The sequence below is a fragment of the Podarcis pityusensis genome (genome assembly GCF_964106645.2).
Source record: "Podarcis pityusensis genome assembly, chromosome: 11".
Lineage (NCBI taxonomy): Eukaryota > Metazoa > Chordata > Lepidosauria > Squamata > Lacertidae > Podarcis > Podarcis pityusensis.
The window spans coordinates 53,398,134-53,423,020 of record NC_138036.1 but is presented as its reverse complement, the minus strand read 5'-3'; the positions used below and the strand labels follow the sequence as shown (position 1 = coordinate 53,423,020).

The window sequence follows — 24,887 nt, the reverse complement described above, 5'->3', positions numbered from 1 at the left end:
ATAACAAAGAGCACTGGTGTAGCCTTGCATTAATTCTATTATTTGTCTTTTTTACTAGTAGCAGGTATGGCTCCAAAGAAGAAGGTGTCACGGAGGCTTGATCTCGCTTCCTCAGCGAAGCGGCCCATAAAAGGCCCGTCCCAAGCTTTGCGTTCTCCAGTGCCACAGCGATCTTTGAGACGCCTTCAGTCCATGGTCACTGGCTTGGCCAGTGACCCAGTGGTGTTAGCACGTGTTGAGGCTGAAATGGATGGTTTGATTCAACGCTGCTCGACTCCGACGACTTCTTCTGCTAGTCCAGCTCCGCCTGTTGACGCACCTCCTTCGGTGCCATCTTCGGCTGAAGATGAGGGGGAGGATTTGTTAGCTGGGGGTCTTTCGCGTACTAATCAATTGTCCCAGTCGTCGGTCTCACCTGTCTCCCAGGCTGCAGCGCCAAGGGTACGGGGCGGCCCCAGGGGTCCGACCAGGCGGAGGTCATCCGCCCGGATTCGGGCGGCACGGGGTTCAGTTGTACAGTCCTCATCAGTGGTGAGGTCTGTTCCTGGTCATTCACCTGTAGTCTCTTCTCAGTCAGTTCCAGGCGTTGTGCTGCAAGGCGACGCATCTGAGTCTTCGGTGGAGGACAGCCTTCCTCTCCCTCCAAAGTCCTCTTCTGGTGGGCTCCGTCGCCGGAAAAAGAGTTCCAAGAAGCGTGCTAAGAGGAGACGGAGAGACACCTCATCCTCTTCCGCAGGTACTTCGTCTCAAACCTCCAGTAGTGATGAGGAAGCTTCGCTTTCGCTATACTGGGGCTTTGGGGAGACATCGGGACTTCCAAAATGGGCTTGGGAGCGGAGGGCAAACTCTCACAGGGCAAAGTATGGGGCGGTGCAGGACTGTCTGGAAGGGGTCCTCATGCCTGATGTGAAAGTTTCCACCAACTCAGCTAGGGATATTATACCAGGTGCCCACTTGACTACAAAGCTGCGATCTAGGATTCTGGATGGCCGTTACATTGATATATTTAGCATGGCACCCCCTCAGGAGTGTCAGGACTCCCAGGATAGAGGTTTGGCAGCCACGAAAAAGAGGGTGGTTTTGCCAAAGGTTGAAAGGACCTTCGAGCGATGGCTGGATAGTTTCCAGGTGTTCGCTGGAGTGGTGGCAGCGGCCTACCCACGGAGGTCCATGCATTTATGGGTTTATTTGTCCATAGTTCGCTCAGCATTTACGATGGCTGGAGCGTCTGCTGCGATTTCTTATGATGAGAATTTCAGACGCAGGGCTGCCAAGATCCCCACTGCCCGCTGGGACCGAAAGGATTTAGATGTATGGACCACTTATGTGGCTCCACGTATTGACAATAAGATCCCTGAATCGCAAAAAACTAGGATTGTGCCAGCTAAGACGGGTCGCAAGTTCTTTTGTTGGGATTTTAACAAAGGAACCTGTCAGCGCCAATTCTGCAGATATTCTCATAGTTGTGAGAAGTGTTCAGGGAACCATCCAGCTTCTGCCTGTGCAGGGGTTCGACGGCCCTTTCGGAAGGGGTGGGGCTCACAGCAGCCCCCGAAAGCCGCGCCCCAGGCTGCAGCCGCCGGTGCAGGAAAATAGTGTACTTTCCTCCTTAGCTCATACCCCGGTTAGGCTACAGCCGTTGTTGTCATTGTTACAGTTATACCCTCTTAGCATCTTATTTGCGTGACGGTTTTTCCCTGGGTTTTCGAATCCCAGTGGCGGCAAATCCTGTAGCTAGAAACCCTTCAAACCAGAAGTCTGTGAAGGATATGCCTGACGTGGCGCGTAAGAAAATTGGGAAAGAACTGGCTCTACGCCGTATGGCAGGCCCTTTTGCCGTTCCACCCTTTCCTAATCTGCATATTTCACCCTTAGGTATGGTTCCTAAAAAAGCTCCGGGGGAATTTCGCCTGATACACAACCTTTCACACCCTAGGGGCACATCAGTAAATGATGTTATTCCCCCGGAGCTTTGTTCGGTGAAGTATGCCTCGCTTGATCAAGCGATCAAAATGATAAGAAAATTTGGACAGGGTGCCCTGCTAGCCAAATGTGACATTGAGTCTGCATTTCGGCTGCTTCCAATTCATCCTGATGACTTCTGGTTGCTGGGATTTCAGTTCGACGGGGAATTTTACTTTGATAAGGCCATGCCCATGGGCTGCTCGGTAGCCTGTGCGGCCTTCGAGTGTTTTAGTTCATTTCTGGACTGGGCTCTGCGCAAAAGAACTGGTTTGGGCGGAGTCACTCATTATTTGGATGGTTTTTTATTGGCCTCAGCTAGCGATACGGGGAATTGTGTGGTGTTGCTGCAGGCCTTTGCTGCCTTAACCGAGGAACTGGGCGTGCCGTTAGCTGCGGAGAAAACTGAAGGTCCTTCTACGCAGCTGACTTACCTGGGTATTTCGTTGGATACGGTGGCGCAAACTTCCAGTTTGCCGGCGGATAAGATACTCACGCTGAAGGGCGTCATCGCTGAACTCATTCCCATGAAAAAAGTTACTCTGCGGCAGCTGCAGTCCTTGCTGGGCCACCTAAACTTTGCTTGCAGGGTGATCGCCCCAGGGCGACCTTTCTGTTCCCGCTTGGCCAGGCTTATGTCAGGTTTGAGGTCCCCGAGGCATAGGGTGCGCCTGTCAGCTCAGGTGCGTGCTGACCTTCGTATTTGGTTGGAATTCCTGGAGGAATTCAATGGGGTGTCTCTTTGGCAGGACACCTTGAACCTTTATACCGATTTTCAGGTGCACTCTGATGCTGCGGGGTCGTTGGGTTTTGGTTTGTATTGGGATGGCAGGTGGTGTGCCGAGCGTTGGCCTTCAGCTTGGCGTGGGGAAGCTATAACTCGGGACTTAACTTTTCTTGAGTTTTTTCCCATTGTAGTGGCAGTCCATTTATGGGTCGAGCATTTCAGGGACCGTCGTGTATGTTTTTGGACAGATAACCTGGCGGTGGTGAACGTGCTAGCCAAGCAGTCTTCACGATCACCTAGGGTATCAGCCCTGCTGAGGGTCTTTGTTTTGCATTGCTTACGTTTTAACATTGTATTTTCTGCTCGTTTTGTTCCTGGAGTGTCTAACGAGATTGCTGATGCTCTGTCCCGTTTTCAGATGCAGCGGTTCAGGTCCCTGGCGCCAGTGGCTCGAGACCGTCCGGAATTTTTCCCGGATCATCTCTGGAACCTTGGCAGCACTTAGTTTTACAGGGAGTAGCTGCATCTATTGCCCCCTCCACATTGAGGTCCTATAAGAAGGCTTGGACCGATTTTTTGCATTTCACTGGGCAATCCGTGGTAGGGGGAACATGCACACCTCATTCTACTGCACAGGTGCTCCAATATTTGGCGCATCTATTTCAGATGCGGAGGGCAGCCAGGACGCTGAGATTGCATGCGGCTGCAATTTCCTTCTTTAGCAAAGTTTATTTTAATAATGATCCATGTGGGAAGTTCGTGGTGCGCAAGGCTTTGGAGGGGTGGGGGAGGCTTTGCCCCTCCAGACCAGCTACAAGGAGGCCTATAACGTTTGGATTGTTGACCAGGATGCGAAGTAAACTAAAGGGCATCTGTTGGTCCAGGTTTGAGGCGCGGTTATTTTCCGCAGCTTATTCGTTAGCCTTTTTTGGAGCCCTGAGGGTTGGGGAGGTGGTGTGTGAACCTAAGCAGGATGGAGGTTCGAGAGGTTTGTTGCTGCAGGACGTGAGCTTGTCTCAGTCAGAATTGCAGATCCTTGTCAGGAGTTCCAAAACTGATCAACTGGGTAGAGGGGCAGTTATTCGGCTCCCAGCAACTGGGCTAGGGGGCCCTTGCCCAGTCAAGGATCTCCAGAAATATATGGCGTTGCGGCCTCCTGGGGGAGGGGCCCTGTTCATTCATGAAGATGGGCGTCCATTGGCACGCCATCAATTCACTGGTGTTTTGCGCAGGGTCGTTGCTGCTTGTGGCCATGCAGCCTCTGAGTTTGCTCCGCATTCCTTCAGGATTGGGGCTGCAACAACAGCCGCCCATTGGGGCTTGTCGGCAAGGAGGATTAAAGACCTGGGTCGCTGGAAGTCGGACGCATATAAGGGTTATGTGCGGAAATGGTGTTGATCTCGTGTACTCACATCTTTTGTTTTACCCTAGGTCTACCCACTGTCCGGGTTTGGATAGTGGGGCACAGTATTGTGCATTGGGCCGCTTGCAGAGCTCGGCAATCTGAACTGGGAGTTGGCCTCGGCCTTCCGCAGCACGTGCGAGTGTCCTGGATCTCCAGAAGGGGGATGCGGTGGAAGGAGTTCTTACCGCTAATGCAGAGGCGTGTTCTTCTGGAGGGCCCCCCTACGGCGATTGTGGTGCAGCTTGGGGAAAATGATATGGTTTCTTTTTCCTGTTATGTTTTACGTGCTGTTATTTTGCAGGATTTGAGGGACCTGGCGGCCTTGGTGCCCGCTACTAAGCTAATTTGGTCACAGTTGCTTCAGCGTTGCATCTGGAGGGGTAGTCCCTGCCCTGCGGCCACCGAAAGGGTGCGAAAGCGTATTAATTCAGCTGCGAGCAAGCTGGTGTCTGATCTGGGTGGGCTTGTGATTCCCCACCCAGATATTAATGTTAAAGCCACTGATTGCTACAGGTTTGATGGGGTTCATCTTACCTCTGTTGGGAATGATGTATGGTTGAGGTCAGTGGTGGCTAAGTTGAGAGTGTGTTTAGGTTTGTGAGTGGTTGGCGGTGAGCGTAAGGGCTCAGGTGGCGGTTAGGCATTGGTTTAAATTGGTTGGTGGAGGGGTATGGATTGGCTGTGCCTGCCCCTCAGGTGATGCTGCTGCACGGGAATTCCGTTAAAGGAATTCAGGGGCTTACCATCCTTTCGTCCAAACCCCTGGAATCGGGTTTGGGCCGTGTAAGCCCCTAGGAGCATGTGGGGAGAAGCTGAGGGTCTGTGTCGCAGCTCCAGTTATCCCCTGATCTTGTTCCTCCACACTGGCTTTCGCTGGAATCCAGAAGTCAGTGCTGTCCCCATGGCGGGGGGACAGCTAGTCTTAACCAATGCCTAAGCAACCACTCACAATTTTGTATGATAATAAAGTTGTGGCCAAAAAAATTATGCCAAAAACCTTAAACAAAAATTATGTGTGAAGTGTGAGTTATTTGGGATAAGGGTGTTTTGGGGGACCTCAGCACGCAAAGCGTGTTCTCATTAAAGGAGAGCACGTGTTGCGGCTGGGGCTAGGCAAAGCACCCTGTAGTTGCCAGGCAAAATTGAAGGAAAGGGCCTGGCAAGGATTGGTGATGGTGTTGCTGGGGCAATTTGTATGTTGCCACTTTGGGGGTGGAGATCAGAGGATATTTAAGGAAGGCCCACAGAGAGTTGCTTTCTCTTTCGCTGTGGGCATCGGATCACCCGCCCGCCCTCCCTTGTTGGGCTTCCGCTTGACCTTGCTATGCCTGTCATGGGGTCGTTTGCATTGGTGCGAGGGCCTGGTAGGAATTTTGCCATTTAGCTGATTAGTGTGTGCCATCTGGTTTTTGCCTACCGCGTAGCAAATCGTCACAACTTGTAAGGTTGGCGGTTAGGCATTGGTTTAAATTGGTTGGTGGAGGGGTATGGATTGGCTGTGCCTGCCCCTCAGGTGATGCTGCTGCACGGGAATTCCGTTAAAGGAATTCAGGGGCTTACCATCCTTTCGTCCAAACCCCTGGAATCGGGTTTGGGCCGTGTAAGCCCCTAGGAGCATGTGGGGAGAAGCTGAGGGTCTGTGTCGCAGCTCCAGTTATCCCCTGATCTTGTTCCTCCACACTGGCTTTCGCTGGAATCCGGAAGTCAGTGCTGTCCCCATGGCGGGGGGACAGCTAGTCTTAACCAATGCCTAAGCAACCACTCACAATTTTGTATGATAATAAAGTTGTGGCCAAAAAAATTATGCCAAAAACCTTAAACAAAAATTATGTGTGAAGTGTGAGTTATTTGGGATAAGGGTGTTTTGGGGGACCTCAGCACGCAACAGCGGCAAGAGTCTTGATAGCACAAGGATGGAAGAATGAGGAAACCCCGACAAAGGAACCGTGGGAAGAAAAATTGATGAACTATGCAGAATTGGCTAAACTGACATACAAACTGCGAGATAAGGACAACTGTGAATTCAAAGAAGAATGGGAACTTTTTACAAAGTATTTAAAAATGAATAGGACTCCTTGGGAGGTTTTGAATAAACATACACAAATTTAGTGATTGATAACATGGTAGATAGATAATATAAGGAATGAAATAATTTTATAATATGCAGAGAATAATATGTGCTGAGAAATCAGAAAGATTTCTGATCTTTCTGAGCTGAGGGAAGTCTCGGGGGAGGGTTTGATGGGGAATGATGGGAAAATAATGAATACAATATGTTTTGATATATTGTTATGTTGAAATTGTTAATACAGTGGTACCTTGGGTTAAGTACTTACTTCGTTCCGGAGGTCTGTTCTTAACCTGAAACTGTTCTTAACCTGAAGCACCACTTTAGCTAATGGGGCCTCCTGCTGCCGCCACGCCGCCGGAGCATGATTTTTGTTCTCATCCTGAAGCAAAGTTCTTAACCTGAAGCACTATTTCTGGGTTAGCAGAGTCTGTAACCTGAAGCGTATGTAACTTGAAGCGTATGTAACCCGAGGTACCACTGTATTTTTTTTAAAAAAAAAAGAGAGAGAGAGAGAGAGAGAAGCATCTGAAGCAGTCCTACCACTGTGAAAGTGTTACAGCGACTTGGACACCTGTGGGAACAGCAACGTCTTCTATGAGAAAAGTAATTTCCAAGCCCACGAAGAAAGAGCAGAGAAGGTTGGTACCTTCCCTACTGCCTGCAGATGGCAGGGGGAAACCAGACTGAGATTGTATATTCATTTCCTGCAAGAGTAGCAGTGAGTAAAACTAGCATCTGCCTTTCTCTTTAAACCATGAAGAACTAGGATCTGGAAGCAACATGGCCTGTGCCATACTTTTTTTATCTCAATCAAAGAGCCAAAGAAACAACTGAAGCATGAGAGCAGGCTTGGGTTTAAGGGGATGTTCTCAGAAGTTTGCAAGCACAGTCACAAACACTGCCCGGTTCAAGACTGTGGAAATTTGACATGTTCTTCATAATTCAGCAGGAGACACTGGAACATGGGAAATTGCCACTGGGCAAGAGATTTTGGTTATAGTATACAGCTTTTATCATGGGAAAAGTTATGGAAAGAGGATTTGAAGTTTACAAGCTGCTGTTCGTTGAAAGAAAACTATATGAAAATGATGTACTGCTGATATTTTGCACCCAGTAAAATTGTGAAGGGACGCGGGTGGTGCTGTGGGTTAAACCACTGAGCCTAGGACTTGCCGATCAGAAGGTCGGCGGTTCGAATCCCCACAACGGGGTGAGCTCCCGTTGCTTGGTCCCTGCTCCTGCCAACCTAGCAGTTCGAAAGCACTTCAAAGTGCAAGTAGATAAATAGGTACCACTCTGGCAGGAAGGTAAACGGCGTTTCCGTGCGCTGCTCTGGTTCGCCAGAAGCGGCTTAGTCATGCTGGTCACATGACCCGGAAGCTGTACGCCGGCTCCCTCAGCCAATAAAGCGAGATGAGTGCCGCAACCCCAGAGTCGGCCACAACTGGACCTAATGGTCAGGGATCCCTTAAAATTGTGAAAATGTATAGAAGCAGCTCGAATGTTTACTGCAAATGTAAAAGGAAAGAGGGTACTTTTTATCGTATGTGGTGGACATGTGGGGAGGTAAAAGTTTTCTGGGAAATGATATATAATGAGCTGAAAAAAAGGTTTAAGGAAACTTTTGTTAAAAAACCAGGAAGATCAAGTATTCCTAAAAGGCTGGAATAATTTTTTAACATATTTGAGAGACCACTGTAAACAGCTGAAGCCATTGGCAGGAATGCAAGGATGTAAAGTAACATGACCTTTGGAAAGCATTATTATATAATGGATAGATTACATTAAAATATGCAGGAATAAACTATAGAAACAGAATCCATGGAGGGAGAGAAGGAGGTGCAAAGGTTCGAAAGAACCGTTTTTTCATATTTTTGGAAATGTTACATTTGTTGTGTATAAATTTTATGTAAAACCAATAAAACTTTATATAAAAAGTAAAATAAAAAAAGGAACATGAGAAATTGCCAAACCATTTATCTCTCTCGTGGGATTTACCTGTTCAAACATTGCAGAATTATGTGGAAGCAGCAATTGGGCCATCCGAAGAATGTAAGATTTGCTGCATGGGCCCCAACGCACCCTAGTCTATGTGGCAAAACATCTCTGAAAAGAATTAAGATATTTACAAGGCAACTAAGGACTCTTAAAAATCGCTTGGGTCTCTTTGAAGCGGCAGCATTGCACCCATTTGATCACTAGAGCAAAACTAGCTGCTTGGCTCCTGATGTAATTAGAAAATACTGGCCCTCGGGAGATTATGTATTTCCCCCCCAGAGTGGGTAGTTTCAATAGCTGACAACATATTTTGAACAAAGCATCCAGAGAAGAAAGGTCTAATGCGCTTTAATATCTGTCTTCAGTCCCTCAGCTTGAGTAGTCAATAAATCAGGAGTGATTCAATGGTTTTTAAAGGTCACACATGATTTAGGAGAGAAAAACCTGTATATAAATTGGGGTGTAGACTTCTACCACGCAGAGGCCTCTAAAATGTTACCCATGCAAATTTATAGGTCATTTAACAATATTTATCTCTATTATGGAGGAGATTAGAATACCAAGGAAGTCTTAGTTTCGTGCTACTATACTCTCATGTTTACTTGAACCTTGTTCATTTGTAGGATCTGATTATACATTATCATAAAAGTTTTCTTTCCTGCTGCCTAGTAAGTGTTTTAGTTCTGCAATTTAATACGTACCTTAAAATAAAAATACTTTATTCAGGAGTCATAAAAGCATCTTATGCTTACATAAATGAAGTTTATATAGAACAAATATTGACAAAACATGAGGGATTTTTTCATATTCTCTCTTCATACATTTTGTTACATTCGCTCTCCGAATTTGAAAAAAAAAAGTATTTATTTCTGAGACGTTCCCAACTAGCCTTGTTTTCCAGTTAGGATTTTTCATGATAACTCTAACTAGACTGCGGCAAGCTATAATTGTAGGTTAGGAGGGACCACTGAGCAATTTCAAAACTCAAAGTAAAAGGTAAAGGTACCCCTGACCATTAGGTCCAGTCGTGACCGACTCTGGGGTTGTGCGCTCATCTCACTCTATAGGCCGAGGGAGCCAGCGTTTGTACGCAGACAGCTTCTGGGTCATGTGGCCAGCATGACAAAGCCGCTTCTGGCGAACCAGAGCAGCACACGGAAACGCCGTTTACCTTCCCGCCAGAGTGGTACATATTTATCTGCTTGCACTTCGTGCTTTCGAACTGCTAGGTTGGCAGGAGCAGGGACTGAGCAACGGGAGCTCACCCCATCGTGGGGATTCGAACCGCCGATCTTCTGATCGGCAGGTCCTAGGCTCTGTGGTTTAACCCACAGCGCCACCCGCGTCCCTTCAAAACTCTGCAAATACTCAAATGCACAGTACATTTGTCAACAGAGACATTCGAGAACCAAAGTACCCCTGTATACAGTGGTGCCCCGCAAGACGAATGCCTCGCAAGACGAAAAACTCGCTAGACGAAAGGGTTTTGCGTTTTTTGAGTCGTTCCGCAAGATGAATTTCCCTATGGGCTTGCTTCGCAAGATGAAACGTCTTGCGAGTTTGTTTCCTTTTTCTTAAAACCGCTAAGCCGCTAAGCCATTAATAGCCGCTAAGCCGCTAAGCCGCTAATAGCCCCTAAGCCGCTAATAGCCGTGTTTCGCAAGACGAAAAAAACGCAAGACGAAGAGACTCGTGGAATGGATAAATTTCGTCTTGCGAGGCACCACTGTATTTGTCAAAAGAAGCAAATACTTATATTCAACCTATGTATTTCAACACCACAAGTTCCATCATAGATTGTTTCCAACATCTCTTAATTTCAAATTACAGAAGTACTGATATTTTGTATCAATCTGTTTGTAGCAATTACCACAGACTATTTGTAAACTGCTCCACGATCCTCAGATGAAGGATGATGTAGAAATTTAATAAATAATTATAATTATAATTGCTACAGCATAACACTTTGGGTCACAAATTATAGTATTTGTTCGAAATGTTGCTTCCTCCTGAAAATTGTATGAATTAGGTTACCTAGATGACAGCATCCTCATGCGGAACTTTAAGATGGAACCTCAAGAAAACCGATATGAACAACAGGCTGCTGAAATCATCTGATGATCAACACTGTTTAATATTTCCGAGAAATGTATCGTAGAATCACAGAAATGTACAGTTGGAAGGAACCTGAAGGTCATCTAGTATCCTTTTTACACAACTATGTTTTCTTCCCCCAAGCCCTGACACACTGTGTGAGTGTCTGGAGGTGGTTGGAGGATGGATGGCAGCTAACAGATTGAGGTTGAATCCTGACAAGACAGAAGTACTGTCTTGGGGGGTACTGTTTTGGGGGGACAGGGCAGGCAGGTGCGGAGGACTCCCTGGTCCTGAATGGGGTAACTGTGCCCCTGAAGGACCAGGTGTGCAGCCTGGGAGTCATTTTGGACTCACAGCTGTCCATGGAGGCGCAGGTCAGTTCTGTGTCCAGGGCACCTGTCTACCAGCTCCATCTGGTACACAGGCTGAGACCCTATCTGCCCGCAAACTGTCTCGCCAGAGTGGTGTATGCTTTGGTTATCTCCTGCTTGGACTACTGCAATGCACTCTACATGGGGCTACCTTTGAAGGTGACCCAGAAATTACAACTAAACCAGAATGTGGCAGCTAGAGTGGCTGCAGGGACCGTATAACACCGGTCCTGAAATACCTACATTGGCTCCCAGTATGTTTCCGAGCACAATTCAAAGTGTTGGTGCTGACCTTTAAAGCCCTAAATGGCCTTGGCCCAGTATATCTAGAGGAGCATCTCCATCCCATTGTTCAGCCTGGACACAGGTCCAGCTCTAAGGGCCTTCTGGCAGTTCCCTAACTGCAGGAAGTGAGGTTACAGGGAACCAGGCAGAGGGCTTTCTCTGTAGTGGCACCCACCCTGTGGAACTTCAGATGTGAAGGAGATAAATAACTATCTGACTTTTAGAAGACATCTGAAGGCAACCCTGTTTAGGGAAGTGTTTAATGTTTGATTGGGTTTTTAATATTCTGTTGGGAGCCACCCAGAGTGGCTGGGGAAACCCAGCCGGATAGGTGGAGTATAAATAATACGTTTATTAATTTTATTATTATTATTATATCATCTTTTCCCCTCCTTTCCCAAGCCAAGTGGATAGAACAGCTGTTACACCAGCATAACTGTAGTGTGTTATTTTCACAGAATGTGAATGTAGGATTGCTGTGTTAGAAACATTAAAAGAAGAAATAGATCAATAAAAAGTTATGATTTTTTTTTTGAAAAAACCACTCTATCTTGAACGTAGAGAGAAAAATATGGTCCCTAAAGATTATAAATTCAATTTTACATTATTTATTATTTATACAGTGAAAGCAGACACAGCAAGGATCAATGTGTTCAGTTTAATATGGACATGGGAAAGTTTTCCTGCTCTTGGGCAACAGGTGTGTCACATTTGTGGGGGTTGCTCAATTCATTTCAAAGCAGAAAATATTCAACATATGCAGTCCGCCCATGTAAAGAGCTTTTCTTTTCACCGATATGAATTGGGTAGTCCCTTTATGTGAACTTTCATGTGCACACCAAAGATCTTTCTGAGTTCTGAAACATGACAACAGGAGATCATATCAAGACATAGCTGTCAAGCGTCCCTTATTTGGAGGGACAGTCCCTTATCCCAGCGCCATGTCCCGCTGCTGTCCCTTATTGATGATGTCCCTTAAATTTCCTGGGTTTCAAAGGAAGCAGCTCCTCTCCCTCCCTCCCTGCCGGCCAGGGAGGAGGGAGGCTCCAACTGTGTTGCTTGGCTGCATTGCTCACCCAATAAGGAGTCTAAGAACGACTGGGGGGTGGAGCTTGCATGCCTTGTGCCGATCAAATCGGCCGCATTGCCTGGGGACTCGCCTTTGCTCAGTGCTTCCCAGCGGAGAGGTGATGGTGGTTTTCCTTGCTGCATCCCCATTGCTGGGTTGCTGCGCTGTGGGAACCACCGCTTGAGGCTTTGTTTGGCTGCTGACTGGGCTTTCTGCCTTTGGCTCGGAGGAGCTCAGAAGTTGAACATACCTGTAGCCAGAAAATCCCTTATTTTGGCTGCTGGTCCCTTATTTTCAAATCTAAGTTGATAGCTATGTATCAAGCCCTTTGGGATGGATTCTAGGGATGGGCACAGGCCGAACAATTTGCCTCGCATCTGTGCTTTAAAAAAAATCCAATTTCTTTTTGCATCTCTCAGCACACAGTAGTCCTGATAACAGTCACCCCCATGCGAACAGCTGTAGTTCGTTTTGTAAAATCCAAGAGACATAACTGTACAGTTTACATTAAGTGTCATGTACAGTTTGACCCCCGACTTGTGATATGCATAGATTTGGTCTCTAAATTCCTTAGGGCAAGGACCTATGTACTTACATTTTTTCTACAAAGCATCATTTAAACTGATACTTAAAAAAACCCCACCACAATCATTATTTGTGAATATAACTCATAATTCCTACTTTAAAGGACCGTAAGAAGGTAGCTTTATTATATTTTCTGTATCAAGTTCTTCAGTTGAAAGGAGAATTGGAATACAACCTACAGGCCGACTGATTTGAGATCTCCTGTGTGCAAGACTTTTTAAAGAGATAAAATAGAGAGATTTTACTTGACACTTATTAAATCAGTCTGCTAAAGTAATAATGAGATATCTGGAGGTCCCAGGACATCTTTGCTCTTTGTCTTCAATTAAAATTGGCTCTTGGGATTTGCTCTGATTTTAGAAGTGTTAAAGAGTCTGTTTGTTCTTCCTTCTCTTCCTCAGATGTTTTAAGATCCAGCTTTTAAAAGGCATGGAAATATATTTTGAAGCTGTTGCACGCAGAGTCCTAGTAATCTTTCTACAAATAAAACATTTCATGGTTAGCAAATCAGTTTTGAGAATCATTATTTATAAGCTTACATGGAATTTATATATAGAACTTGTAGTTAGTGTGGATTGAGGCTGTAGGCCTCAACTGTGGAGTAATTGTGAAAGAATACAGTATGACTTTTGTTGTTGTTGTTTAGTCGTTTAGTTGTGTCCGACTCTTCGTGACCCCATGGACCAGAGCACGCCAGGCACTCCTGTGTTCCACTGCCTCCCACAGTTTGGTCAAACTCATGCTGGTAGCTTCAAGAACACTGTCCAACCATCTCGTCCTCTGTCGTCCCCTTCTCCTTGTGCCCTCCATCTTTCCCAGCATCAGGGTCTTTTCCAGGGAGTCTTCTCTTCTCATGAGGTGGCCAAAGTATTGGAGCCTCAGCTTCACAATCTGTCCTTCCAGTGAGCACTCAGGGCTGATTTCAGAGTAAATGCATATAGGATTGCACTGTCAGTATGGACAGGAATGCATGCAACAGCACGAGGGACCTTAAATAACTGAAGTGCTCAGCTAAGGCAATATCAGCTTACAAAAGTTCCAGACAAAAATTGTATCTTATACAGGAAGGCAATAGCCATTATGATAAGGAAGAAAATATAAAGGAAGGTGTGCAGCTTCTGTTGCTGCACTCCTGAATATTGCAAAAATAGAAGCATTTGATGCAGATAACAGCATGCCACTGTACCAGACCTAAAGGTTAAGCTATGTATACTCAGACATTTGAAAAGTTCTACGTTCCAAAGAAATGAAAAACATTTATGTGATGGAGTCTCCACAAGCAGATGCAGAGGGAAGGAGAATCACTTGAAGGTGGCGCTGTGGTCTAAACCTCTTGGACTTGCCAACTGGAAGGTTGACGGTTCGAATCCCCACAACGGGTTGAGCTCCCATTGCTCTGTCCCTAGGTCCTGCTAACCTAGCCGTTCGAAAGCATGCCAATGCAAGTAGATAAATAGGCACCATTGCAGCAGGAAGGTAAACAGCATTTCTGTGCGCTCTGGTTTCTGTCACGGTGTCCCATTGCGCCAGAAGCAGTTTAGTCCTGCTGGCCACATGACCCAGAAAGCTGTCTATGGACAGACGCCGGCTCCCTTGGCCTGAAAAGCGAGATGAGCGCCGCAACCCCATAGTCACCTTTGACTGGACTTAACCATCCAGGGGTTCTTTACCTTTTGACCTTTACACATAGAACAACTGGCAATGAACAGACTCCATCATAACAGATCAAACATGATTGGTGTTAGAGCTTTATGCGATATAAATGTCTTCAACCCTACTTGGCAAAGTAAAATACAGTGGTACCTTGTGTTACAGATGCTTCAGGTTACAGACACTTCAGGTTACAGACTCCGCTAACCCAGAAATAGTACCTCGGATTAAGAACTTTGCTTCAGGATGAGAACAGAAATCGTGCGGCGGCGGTGCAGCAGCAGTGGGAGACCCCATTAGCTAAAGTGGTACCTCAGGTTAAGAACAGTTTCAGGTTAAGAATGGACCTCCAGAATGAATTAAGTTCTTAACCCGAGGTACCACTGTACAACATATAAAAGCAATTTAAAACCCTAAAAAAATAAAACAACTAATAATTCAAAATACGGTGGAACCTTGGTTGTTGAATACTTCGGAAGCCGAACAATTCGGAACCCGAACACCAACAATCTGGAAGTGAATGCTTCCGTTTTCAAATGTGCCTTGTTTCTCATTTTTTCAAAAGGAATTTGCCGACTGGCAATTGCCTCGGTTGTCAAACGTTTCGGAAGTCAAACGGCCTTCCAAAATGGATTACGTTTGACAACCAAGGTTCCACTGTAGATGAAATGTTCACCCACCAGTGTATTCATAAGGACAGGCTCCACCCAGCCCATTAAAATATCAGCATCACCATAGGAGGCAACAGTAATTAGCCTGTGTAAATCAAAGCTTAGCCTGACACTTAAAGATTGAGAAGGACGGTGCCAGGCACATCTCCCTAAGGAGAGTATTCCACACGTTTGTGTTTATGCATGTGTGGAGAGGGTATATTCCCATCTTCTGCACAGAGACGTATGTACAATGACTACAAAGCTGTCTTACTCCAGCTAGACTCTGTTTATCACATGCAGACAGGATATTGGAATTGGAAGTTTAAAAAAGCCCTGTTGTGCCCTGCACTTCTGTATCAAAGGTCCCACTAGACAGACAAACATTTTATGAATGACTTTGGAAAAGTTGAGAGTACCATTTGTTCATGACAAAGCCTGGCCGATTCCTGTACCACACTCTGGTTTTCCTCCAAAGAAGACCATTCTACTTATTTATAAAGTGGCAGACAAGATTTATTTATTTGTTATTTATGCAGAGGGGAAACCACCTTTAAAAACGAGAGAGCAGAATTAATGGCATTTAAACTCAGCCAGAAGTCATGCTGAACAAATCCATGGATTTAATTCATCCCCATACACAATAGCTCACCAGTTACTGAAGCCAAGCTAACAGGTTCTTATTACCTATGAGTGCAACAGTATACTTGCCTAGCAATGCCCTCAGCCTACATCAAACCAGCATGTCATTGGAACAGTGTCCTGCCCATTGTATTAAGGATTTGCGGCACATCCATTTTGAAATGAACGAACAAATGATAGGCATGCACATGAACAAGATGTCATTTCTTCCAGAACTGAAGCAGCCTTCTGCCAAATCAGATGCCATATTTTCAGTACAGGAAGTTGAAAATGCAACTCATCCATCCCTTGGAACCATAGCTGTCAAGCGTCCCTTATTTGGAGGGACAGTCCCTTATCCCAGCGCCATATCCCACTGCTGTCCCTTATTGATGGATGTCCCTTAAATTTCCCAGGTTTCAAAGGAAGCAGCTCCTCTCCCTCCCTCCCTGCCGGCCAGGGAGGAGGGAGGCTCCAAGTGTGTTGCTTGGCTGCCCGCCCCGCCCCCCTCCAGCCTCCTCTCACCAGCCTCGGCCCCCGGGAGCCCCTCCCCGCCGGGACTGGCAGGAGCCTCAGGCCCTTCCGCCGCCATCCTCCTCGCGGCCGCCGAACTGAACGTCTCTGCCTGGGGCCTCCCCTCTGCCCATCGCCACCGCTCCCGCTAGGCCGTACTGCGGCTGTGCCACCGAAGGACCCGGATGAGATGGGCAGCCTGGCATGGCCTATTAATAGCTGAGGAGCCTTGAGAGAAGAGCGAGGGCAACCATAGAGAAAGCAGTTCAGAGAGAGGAGGAAGAGGAGGAGGCGGAAGCGCGGGCAGGTGTTCCAAGGGCTATAAGGGAAGGACCACAAGTGCTTCTCCCATAGATTTGTAGTGGTAGACTAGCATAGATGGTCTGATCTGCAGGTTTACTTCAGGCGCTATTTCCCCCCCCCCTTCCTCCCGCCCCGCCTGATGGAACCGAGAGCTGCAGATGGAGCACGAGAGAAAAGATACAGAACTGCAGCAGCATCTTCATAGCTTGAACTTCATTTTGCACAAAAAGTGGTTGCTGCTTGTAGTTATTTAATTGCAGTGTTTCATCGGCTGGTGTCTTGAGCAGCAACCTCTGAAAACGAAGGGCTAAAAACCGGTGCTGCTCTCCAAAATTACCTGGTCCCTTTTAACTGGTTGACTAAAATCCCTTATTTTGGCTGCTGGTCCCTTATTTTCAAATCTGTAAGTTGACAGCTATGCTTGGAACAGACCCTTAAGAGTGTCCGTCCATGCAAACCTATCTGATGGCTTGTGAGCAACCTCTAGGGTGTAGTAGGACCTCTCTCAGAGCCAGTCCTATAATTTGGCAGATTGAGGTGGCTGCCTCAAGCAGCAGATGCCGAGGAACAGAGCTGTGTGTGCTAAGAAGGCTGGCCTTCACTTCCTAAACTAGTGGAGTACACAGGTATGTAAAGGTAAAGGACCCCTGGACGGTTAAGTCCAGTCAAAGGCATCTATGGGGTTGCGGCGCTCATCTCGCTTTTCAGGCCGAGGTAGGTGGCGCTTTTCCACAGACAGCTTTCCAGGTCATGTGGCCAGCAGGACTAAACCACTTCTGGCACAATGGAACACCATGACGGAAACCAGAGCACACAGAAACGTCATCCCACTATCAGTGTAGAAGTATTGTCAGACCAGTTGACCTGAGCAAATGGAATGGGGAGCAGTTTTGTCCTTCGACTCAGGCAGAAAAAAATAATATTGGGCTGGCCCTTGCCTTACTGGTTTGGAGACACCATCCCAATACTTTTTCTTTAAATAATAATAATAAAGTTTCTGTGTAACCTGTGTCTAACACAATATGAATAAGAAACTGGGTGATGAAAGGGGAGATAAGCTTTAAGGTATATTAGCAATCGCTAGGTATTATGGACAATACAGTGGTGATTTTTTATAAAAAAGTTCCCATTTCTGGCTCTCATGTAATTTCTAGTAGTATTATGTGGCATCATTACATTGTGTATTTCCCCAGGTCCAGGTCCAAGTCACTGTCTGCCACTCACTGAGGTGGGGAAACTCATGGAAAGATGGCGTCCTGTCACTTGGCGAATTACAGGGCCATTGGGCTGCCAGTTTTGGCTGCAGCTCCTTATCAGCCATAATGCATTCAATTTGTGTTCATCAGCTCCAGCAAAACTCTCTGCAGAGCAACATTTGCTAGGAACACCACAAAGGCGTTGAGTGGAAGAAGCTGACAAAGAGACTGGGCATCTGTTTCCTTTGCCATTTTAAAATCACACAGGGCTTTAGTGCTTTTAGTCAGCTGAGGAGAAAAACACTGATATGATTACTGTTGTCTATGCATGACTGAAAGCAATGGCACATTTCAGATGTGAACAAAGCATTGGCATGTTACTTTCTTGTTTCAATTTCACAAACTATCTACGGTTCATAAAATGTCAAATATACCCAAGACGGAACACTTTTAAAAAAAAGTCAAGGTCACATTACCCGCGAGTAGTAGCAGCAGGGAATTTTGTCTGGACGTTTGTCCTACAGAAACATCTTTGGAGCCTAGCAGCTCATTTTACATATATAAGGAGGCAAAGAATTACCTTTTAAGGGCCCGTATGTCATTTCGGGGGGGGGGGGTGCAACCCTCTGAAATTAATCAGGGAAATATGAGTAAGATCAGAGTAGCATACAAGAAAATCATTAAGAATTTTTTAAAAAGCAAGTTTTGTGAGACGTCAGTGGCAAGAACTAGGGCTGGCAGTGTCTGAACAAAAGGAGGATAAATTCTGGGACCCGGTGGCTTGGGGCATGAATGAAACAAAATCAGCACTAGCTGCCACCATACTGGCACAACATTGGGTGAAGTACTATATAGAACTATTTGGAGAACAGGCAGGGCAACCATCGGATGCTGAGGTGACCATTGACTGGTCAAAACCACCAGAATGGCAGGCAGTATCCCCTACAGAAATAAGATCTCTCATAGAAAGCCCCAAGTGAGGATACAATGCAACTGGAGCTCTTAAAGGCACATATGGACTGGTGGCAACCCATCTTGGCTAGGCTCTTCACACATACAAATAACACAACACAAATGCCAGCAGGTTGGAAATTAAATATCATCATGCCAATTCACAAGAAAGGGGATACTGCCTGCCCCCTCCCAAAAAAATGACTGTCCTATTCGTTTACTGGATGTTCCTTCCAAACTCTATGCTACGCACCTGCTGAGAAAATTAACAGATTGGCTCTGTGAAAATAACATGTTACATTTTTATTCCGGAGATCAGAAGATCTGACTTTTTCACCCAAAGGAACAACTGCAAAATGTCCTCAGTTGTAGAACACAGATCACACAGCTGTACAGTGGGGTTTGGGGGGCTAGTTACGGCTGGTATAGATTACTCTAGACCAGGGGTCAATAAACTTTTTCAGCAGTGGGCCGGTCCACTTTCCCTCAGACCTTGTGGGAGGCGGGTGGACTATATTTTGAAGAAAAAGAAAGGAAAAAAGAATGAATTCTTATGCCTCACAAATAACCCAGAGATGCATTTTAAATAAAAGCACACATTCTACTCATGTAAAAACTCACTAATTTCCAGACCGTCCACAGGCTGGATTTAGAAGGTGATTGGGCCGGATCCGGCCCCCACACCTTAGTTTGCCCACCCATGCTCTAGACATTCCCTTCTCTATGGTCCCTCTCCCCTCTCTAGGAGTCAATTCTTTTTAGTAAGTCACTTCCTGGACAGCATAAAGTGAAACAGCAGTGGTTAAAGGTAAAGGGAACCCTGACCATTAGGTCCAGTCGTGACTGACTCTGGGGTTGTGGCGCTCATCTCGCTTTATTGGCCGAGGGAGCCGGCGTACAGCTTCCGGGTCATGTGGCCAGCATGACTAAGCCGCTTCTGGCAAACCAGAGCAGCGCACGGAAATGCCATTTACCTTCCCGCCGGAGCAGTACCTATTTATCTACTTGCACTTTGACGTGCTTTCGAACTGCTAGGTTGGCAGCAGGGACCAAGCAACGGGAGCTCACCCCGTCGCGGGGATTCAAACTGCCGACCTTCTGATCGGCAAGCCCTAGGCTCTGTGGTTTAACCCATAGTGCCACCCGCATCCCACTTAACAGCAGCGGTTAGGTGCTGCTAAATAATCCAGATCTAGAATCATTCAAGGTAGAGGTGATCTGAAATGTTTCATATAGCAAAGGTCTGTGTATGGAAACATTTGTGTTCAGCGACTAATCTATCCCCAAAGCTACATGGAGCAATTTAAAGCTGCCGCCACATGTTGACAGCAGTGTATCCACTGGCCGAGTGGGAGCAATCCATGGTACGACGCTAAAGTACCGTATTTTTCGCTCCATAAGACGCACCAGACCATAAGACGCACCTAGTTTTTGGAGGAGGAAAACAAGAAAAAAAATATTCTGAATCTCAGAAGCCAGAACAGCAAGAGGGATCACTGTGCAGTGAAAGCAGCAATCCCTCTTGCTGTTCTGGCTTCTGGGATAGCTGTGCAGCCTGCATTCGCTCCATAAGACGCACACACATTTCCCCTTACTTTTTAGGAGGGAAAAAGTGAGTCTTATAGAGCAAAAAATACGGTATATCGCAATTTGTTTCAAAGGGAAAGACACAGTGACAAAGATCCAGAAATTCACTCCAACTAGAGCTGACTTTTGCCTATTCCAAGGGTCCTTCTGGGGACAGCAGGAGGAGGGGAAATTGTCAAAAGTCACCTGCCCAGATCCTTCAAGTGGATCAAAAGCCTTTTCATAGATGGAAGAATCCTTTATATGTTCAGTTTGAATGTATGTGTAAATAAATTCACGTATCATGAAGGCACCACAATCTTCAGTGACCTTCATTTCAAGGAAACCAAACCCAGAGGTAGGTGCTGGAAACTGTGGAGTCTCTCACACCTTGAAGACTTACTTCGCCACACCTTTATTAGGTATTACAAATACAGGCTATCATAAAACATATATTTTGTTGCACAGATGTACCCGATATCTGATTAAAGCCTCCTTACGAGACTTGTATAGTCGATCAAGATAACTTGGGTGAAAAAACTTCCTCCAGTGTAGTTTGATCGTCAATATGAATGATTTCTCCCCATTTAAGTAATAATAACCCTAAAGCATAATTCTAAAAATGTAATTGCAAAATGTTTTAAAACCATAAGCTGCTTAAATAATGTCCTTTATTTAACTATATAAACACATGCCATTACAGCTGTACCAAAACAAATTAACACACAGCAGCAGCGGCTTCCACTCATTATATGAAATTATTCTTGATTAACCAAAAGACGCAAACCACTTGGAAAAGCCTGCTTCTTACATGGTAACCTGCCCAGTACAAAAAGCTCTGTGAGTGGCAGATCATTTGTCTAATGCCTTTTCTCAAATTTATATTGATTTCTCTGTTTTTAATTGAATCAACTTCAGCGGGAATCTGCAAGTGTGTGTCAGAGCCAGCAGGATGCCAACGCTATGCAAAAAAAGCTACAAGCTCTTTTGAATAACAAAGCTCATTCAAAAAAACAAAAAACAAAACAAAACAAAATTTCTTTGGGAAATACAGAACTTAAGGTTTTCGCCGGGATATGATCATGAATAGTGGCATACTTGGAGTCACAACAGTTTGTTAGAGTTCTCCTTTTCTCTCCTCAGATCCTCCGAGAGAATAAAAATCAGCTGCAACTAACAAAGAGATCAGAATGCCTCTATCTGACTTAGCTCATTCAGGCATGCTAAACTACCACGGTAGTCCCTGTGGGGAATGCAAAGCAGAAACTAGACACTGATTGACATCAAAAGTTATTCAACAGTAAGTCATTTCCACGGATGCGCAGTATGCTTTTAAAAAATGAAAATACAAAAGAGAAACAGTGCTCTATTCCCTCTTACAAATAAACTCAATTTTTTCTTTCTTTCTCTTTTATAAGCATTTTCAGTGGTGCTGAAAATGTCTTCACTTTCTTACAATTTTGGGGCAACCCCCCATTTTTTGGGAAGCATGACTAGTCATAGCATTGCCCTCTCTTCTTGCTCTCCTTGCCCACAGCGATTCTATTATGTACCCATATCTGATTAGTTGTGCAGGACAACAGCAGCAAACTTGGGTGCCTTTCACATTTTTCAGACAACATTTCTCCTCTCTTCTGACCATTGACAATGCTGGCTCAGGTTGATGGGAATTGTTTGATCAGCAATAGATGCAGAGCATCAGGTCGCCTTCCCCTGGAAGGTATTATCCTACTCACTACTTATTGATGAGCTGGAGTCACCCATGTGACCAATCCAGGAAGGAGAAAGCAGTCAGGCACCAGAAGGAAAGTAATGTGCAAAAAGCAGCAGCAAATAATGGAAATTATGACTGCCTCTCTAAAAGGAAGATAGGAGAAATATTTATACCCCCTTGTTGTAATCATCATTTTCAAGTTAGGCATTATAAGTGAAGAATATTTGGTATAGTCCTTATCCTTATGTTGACTTAAAATACACTAGTGGCCAAAATTGTGGAACTTTTGGAAAAAGTGTATTTCCGAGGCTCATAACACCACTTTTTGGGGGGAGTAATACCATAAAATTATGTATCAATGGAAAGATAATTTAATGAAGAATGTATTGTGCGTCAAGGTCCCCAAGACACCCCAAATAAAAACACAATTGACACTTGATATTTGTTTAAGGTTTTTGGCATAATTTTGGCCACAACTTTATTAAATTACAGCAATGTGAGTGGTTGCTTAGGCATTGGTAGCAACTAACTGACCCCGCCTGGGGACAGTCTGACATTCGCACCCCCCGCGAAGTCAGCAAGGGTAAGTCACCTGGGGAGAGAGACGGGACTGGGAATCATGCCTCACCTCTCCCCAGAATGCTCCCAGGGGCTTGAGTGGCCCTAGCCCCTTGCCAGGGGTTCGGACAAAGCATGGCGAGCCCCTGGGTTCCTTTAATGGAAAACCCTTGCAGCAGCAATTTGGAGGGGCAGGCACAGCCAAATCCATACCCCTCCACCAACCAATTCCCAAACCAATGCCTAACCGCAACCTTACAAGTTGTAATGATTTGCTACGCAGTAGGCAAAAACCAAAAGGCACACACTAATCAGCCAAATGGACAAAATTCCTACCGGGCCCCTGCCCCAAAGCAGACGACCCCATGACAGGCATAGCAAGGTCAAGCAAACAGCCTAAACATTAGGGAGGGAGGGCGGGTGATCCGAAGCATGCAGCGAAAAGAGAAAGCCCATCGCTGCGTGCAGTGTATTTATCAAATAGGACTATCAATCAATAAATGGCAACACACAAATCTCCCCGGTAACAGCCCGCCCCTGTTTCAAGATGGCCAAACTCTTTTGCCCAGCAACAGCGTGTGTCTTGTCAGCCCCCACCACAACACGTGCTCTCCACAAGGGAGAACACGCTATGCAGTAAGTGAACAATCAAACCTCAGAAATACACTTTCCCCAAAAGGTTTCCACAATTTTGGCATTGTCACAACTGGAAATTTCAGATGTGAGGAGCAACAGTCAGGTATGGAAACAGAACTTAGAGACCAAATAAGTCTAAAGGACAAGGTCATGGGGCATCCTAAGTTATACACAATACTGTCACAGTCCCATGCTGAGCAACAATGGGCGAGCTCAGGGAAGTGAGAGGCCAGCCAACCAACAGAGTCTATGGGGTGCACTTACCTGTAGGCAGAGTCCGGATCCAAAGTCAGGTCCAGTCCTAGGATCAGGCAAGAACTATTCCTGTGGTCAGACACTCCAGGGGTCAGGGAATCTGATGATCAAAGGTCAAGAGGATCAAGAAACAGCAATACTGGATCAGGAACAACACGTTCTGTTTCCAGCATCTGACTGAAGCCAGATGGTTCTCATGAGTGCCTTCACTTCAGAGTCCTTGAAGGCTGATCAGCTGCAGGTGGAGTCCCTCTGCCTTCTTCCCCTTCAGGCTGCTGTTCAGCAGGCGAAGCTGACTCCTGGCTCATGACAAGTACTCTTTATGACATCATGCGCTGACCACTGAAATCACAATTGCTTGAGTGGGTCAGAGAGGTGTGCATAGGATTACATGCAATGGAGTTTTCCTGCCTTCTCCTTCCCACTGTGGACTGCTGTGTCACCTCAAAAGCTAGCGCTGAGGTGCCACACACCACAAATGGGGAACCAGGAACTCTGGCAGAAGGGTCCATGCAGCTTATTCCTTCTGTCACTTTGACAGCTGGGCCAAACTCTGCTAAATCAAAAATCAAAGCACCATGCCTTGCCAATATCCCTTTATCCCTTTGTCTTTGACTATGTCATTTCCCTTGGGCCTCTTTGATCCTCATTTACCTGTGCTGAAACACGATCTAACCCTTCCTCTCTGGGTTCTGTTTTTAGGGTCCTTTGGTGTGGGATGTGGGGCTACAGCTGGCAGGAGATTGAAATCAGCTGAAATCCCATATCTGTTTCTGTAAGCAAAGGTACCTTGCCAGCATACCAGGAAGAAGAATCAAGGCAACCAGATGTGGATAAATAGGTTCTCTTTATTAAATATGACAACTTGAGGATCTGCAAAACAAATGAACTAGTCAGATTCAACCAATGTAACCAAATCAACTTATGTCTGGGCAGGTGTTCATTGATATATGGGGGTAATTTCTATTCTCATCACCTGGACAAGTTAACAGCCTCACTCTGGGTGCGCGCAGCAAGGTTTCCTGAGATTTCTCTCTCCCTGATGCATGGATCTTGGATGTTAGAGCCCAGCAGGCACACTGTGGCCCATTGACCAATGTTCACCCCGATGTGTCCATCAGGCCAAAGGGCACCCCTAGCACCAGCAGGCCATGCCTGGCAACAGTGACTAAGGGATGCCCACAAACCCCCAAAAAGCTAAAGATAAAGGACTCCTGGACGGTTAAGTCCAGTCAAAGGCGACTATGGGGTTGTGGCACTCATCTCGCTTTCAAGCCAAGGGAGCTGGAGTTTATCCGCAGGCAGCTTTCTGGGTCATGTGGCCAGCATGACTAAACTGTTTCTGGCGCAATGGGACACTGTGACAGAAACCTGAGTGCATGGAAACACTGCTTACCTGCCCGCTGCACTGGTACCTATTTATCTACTAGCACTGGCATGCTTTCCAACTACAGTGGTATCTCGGGTTACAGACGCTTCAGGTTACAGACTCTGCTAGCCCAGAAATAGTACCTCAGGTTAAGAACTTTGCTTCAGGATGAGAACAGGAATCATGTGGCGGCAGTGTGGCAGCAGCGGGAGGCCCCATTAGCTAAAGTGGTACCTCCGGTTAAGAACAGTTTCAGGTTAAGAACGGACCTCCAGAACGAATTAAGTACTTAACCTGAGGTACCACTGTACTAGGTTGGCAGAAGCTGGGACAGA

General features: G+C 46.0%; 1 protein-coding gene and 1 long non-coding RNA gene across 2 annotated transcripts; one reads left to right on the top strand and one right to left on the bottom strand.

The window, feature by feature from the left end:
* Positions 1–66: 66 nt before the first annotated feature.
* On the top strand, positions 67–4,940 carry LOC308457906 (uncharacterized protein; the record flags this gene model as incomplete). The annotated part of the gene is made up of 2 exons (XM_080972126.1): positions 67–736; positions 4,121–4,940. The coding sequence occupies 2 exons, from the start codon at positions 67–69 to the stop codon at positions 4,693–4,695; spliced, it is 1,245 nt and encodes a 414-aa protein (XP_080828252.1). The 3' UTR covers positions 4,696–4,940.
* Positions 4,941–12,663: 7,723 nt separating this feature from the next.
* On the bottom strand, positions 12,664–23,476 carry LOC308458454. The gene is made up of 2 exons (XR_013977430.1): positions 23,193–23,476; positions 12,664–13,047 (listed from the first exon to the last, which is right to left on the bottom strand). It is a non-coding gene; the product is annotated as an uncharacterized lncRNA (long non-coding RNA).
* Positions 23,477–24,887: the final 1,411 nt, after the last annotated feature.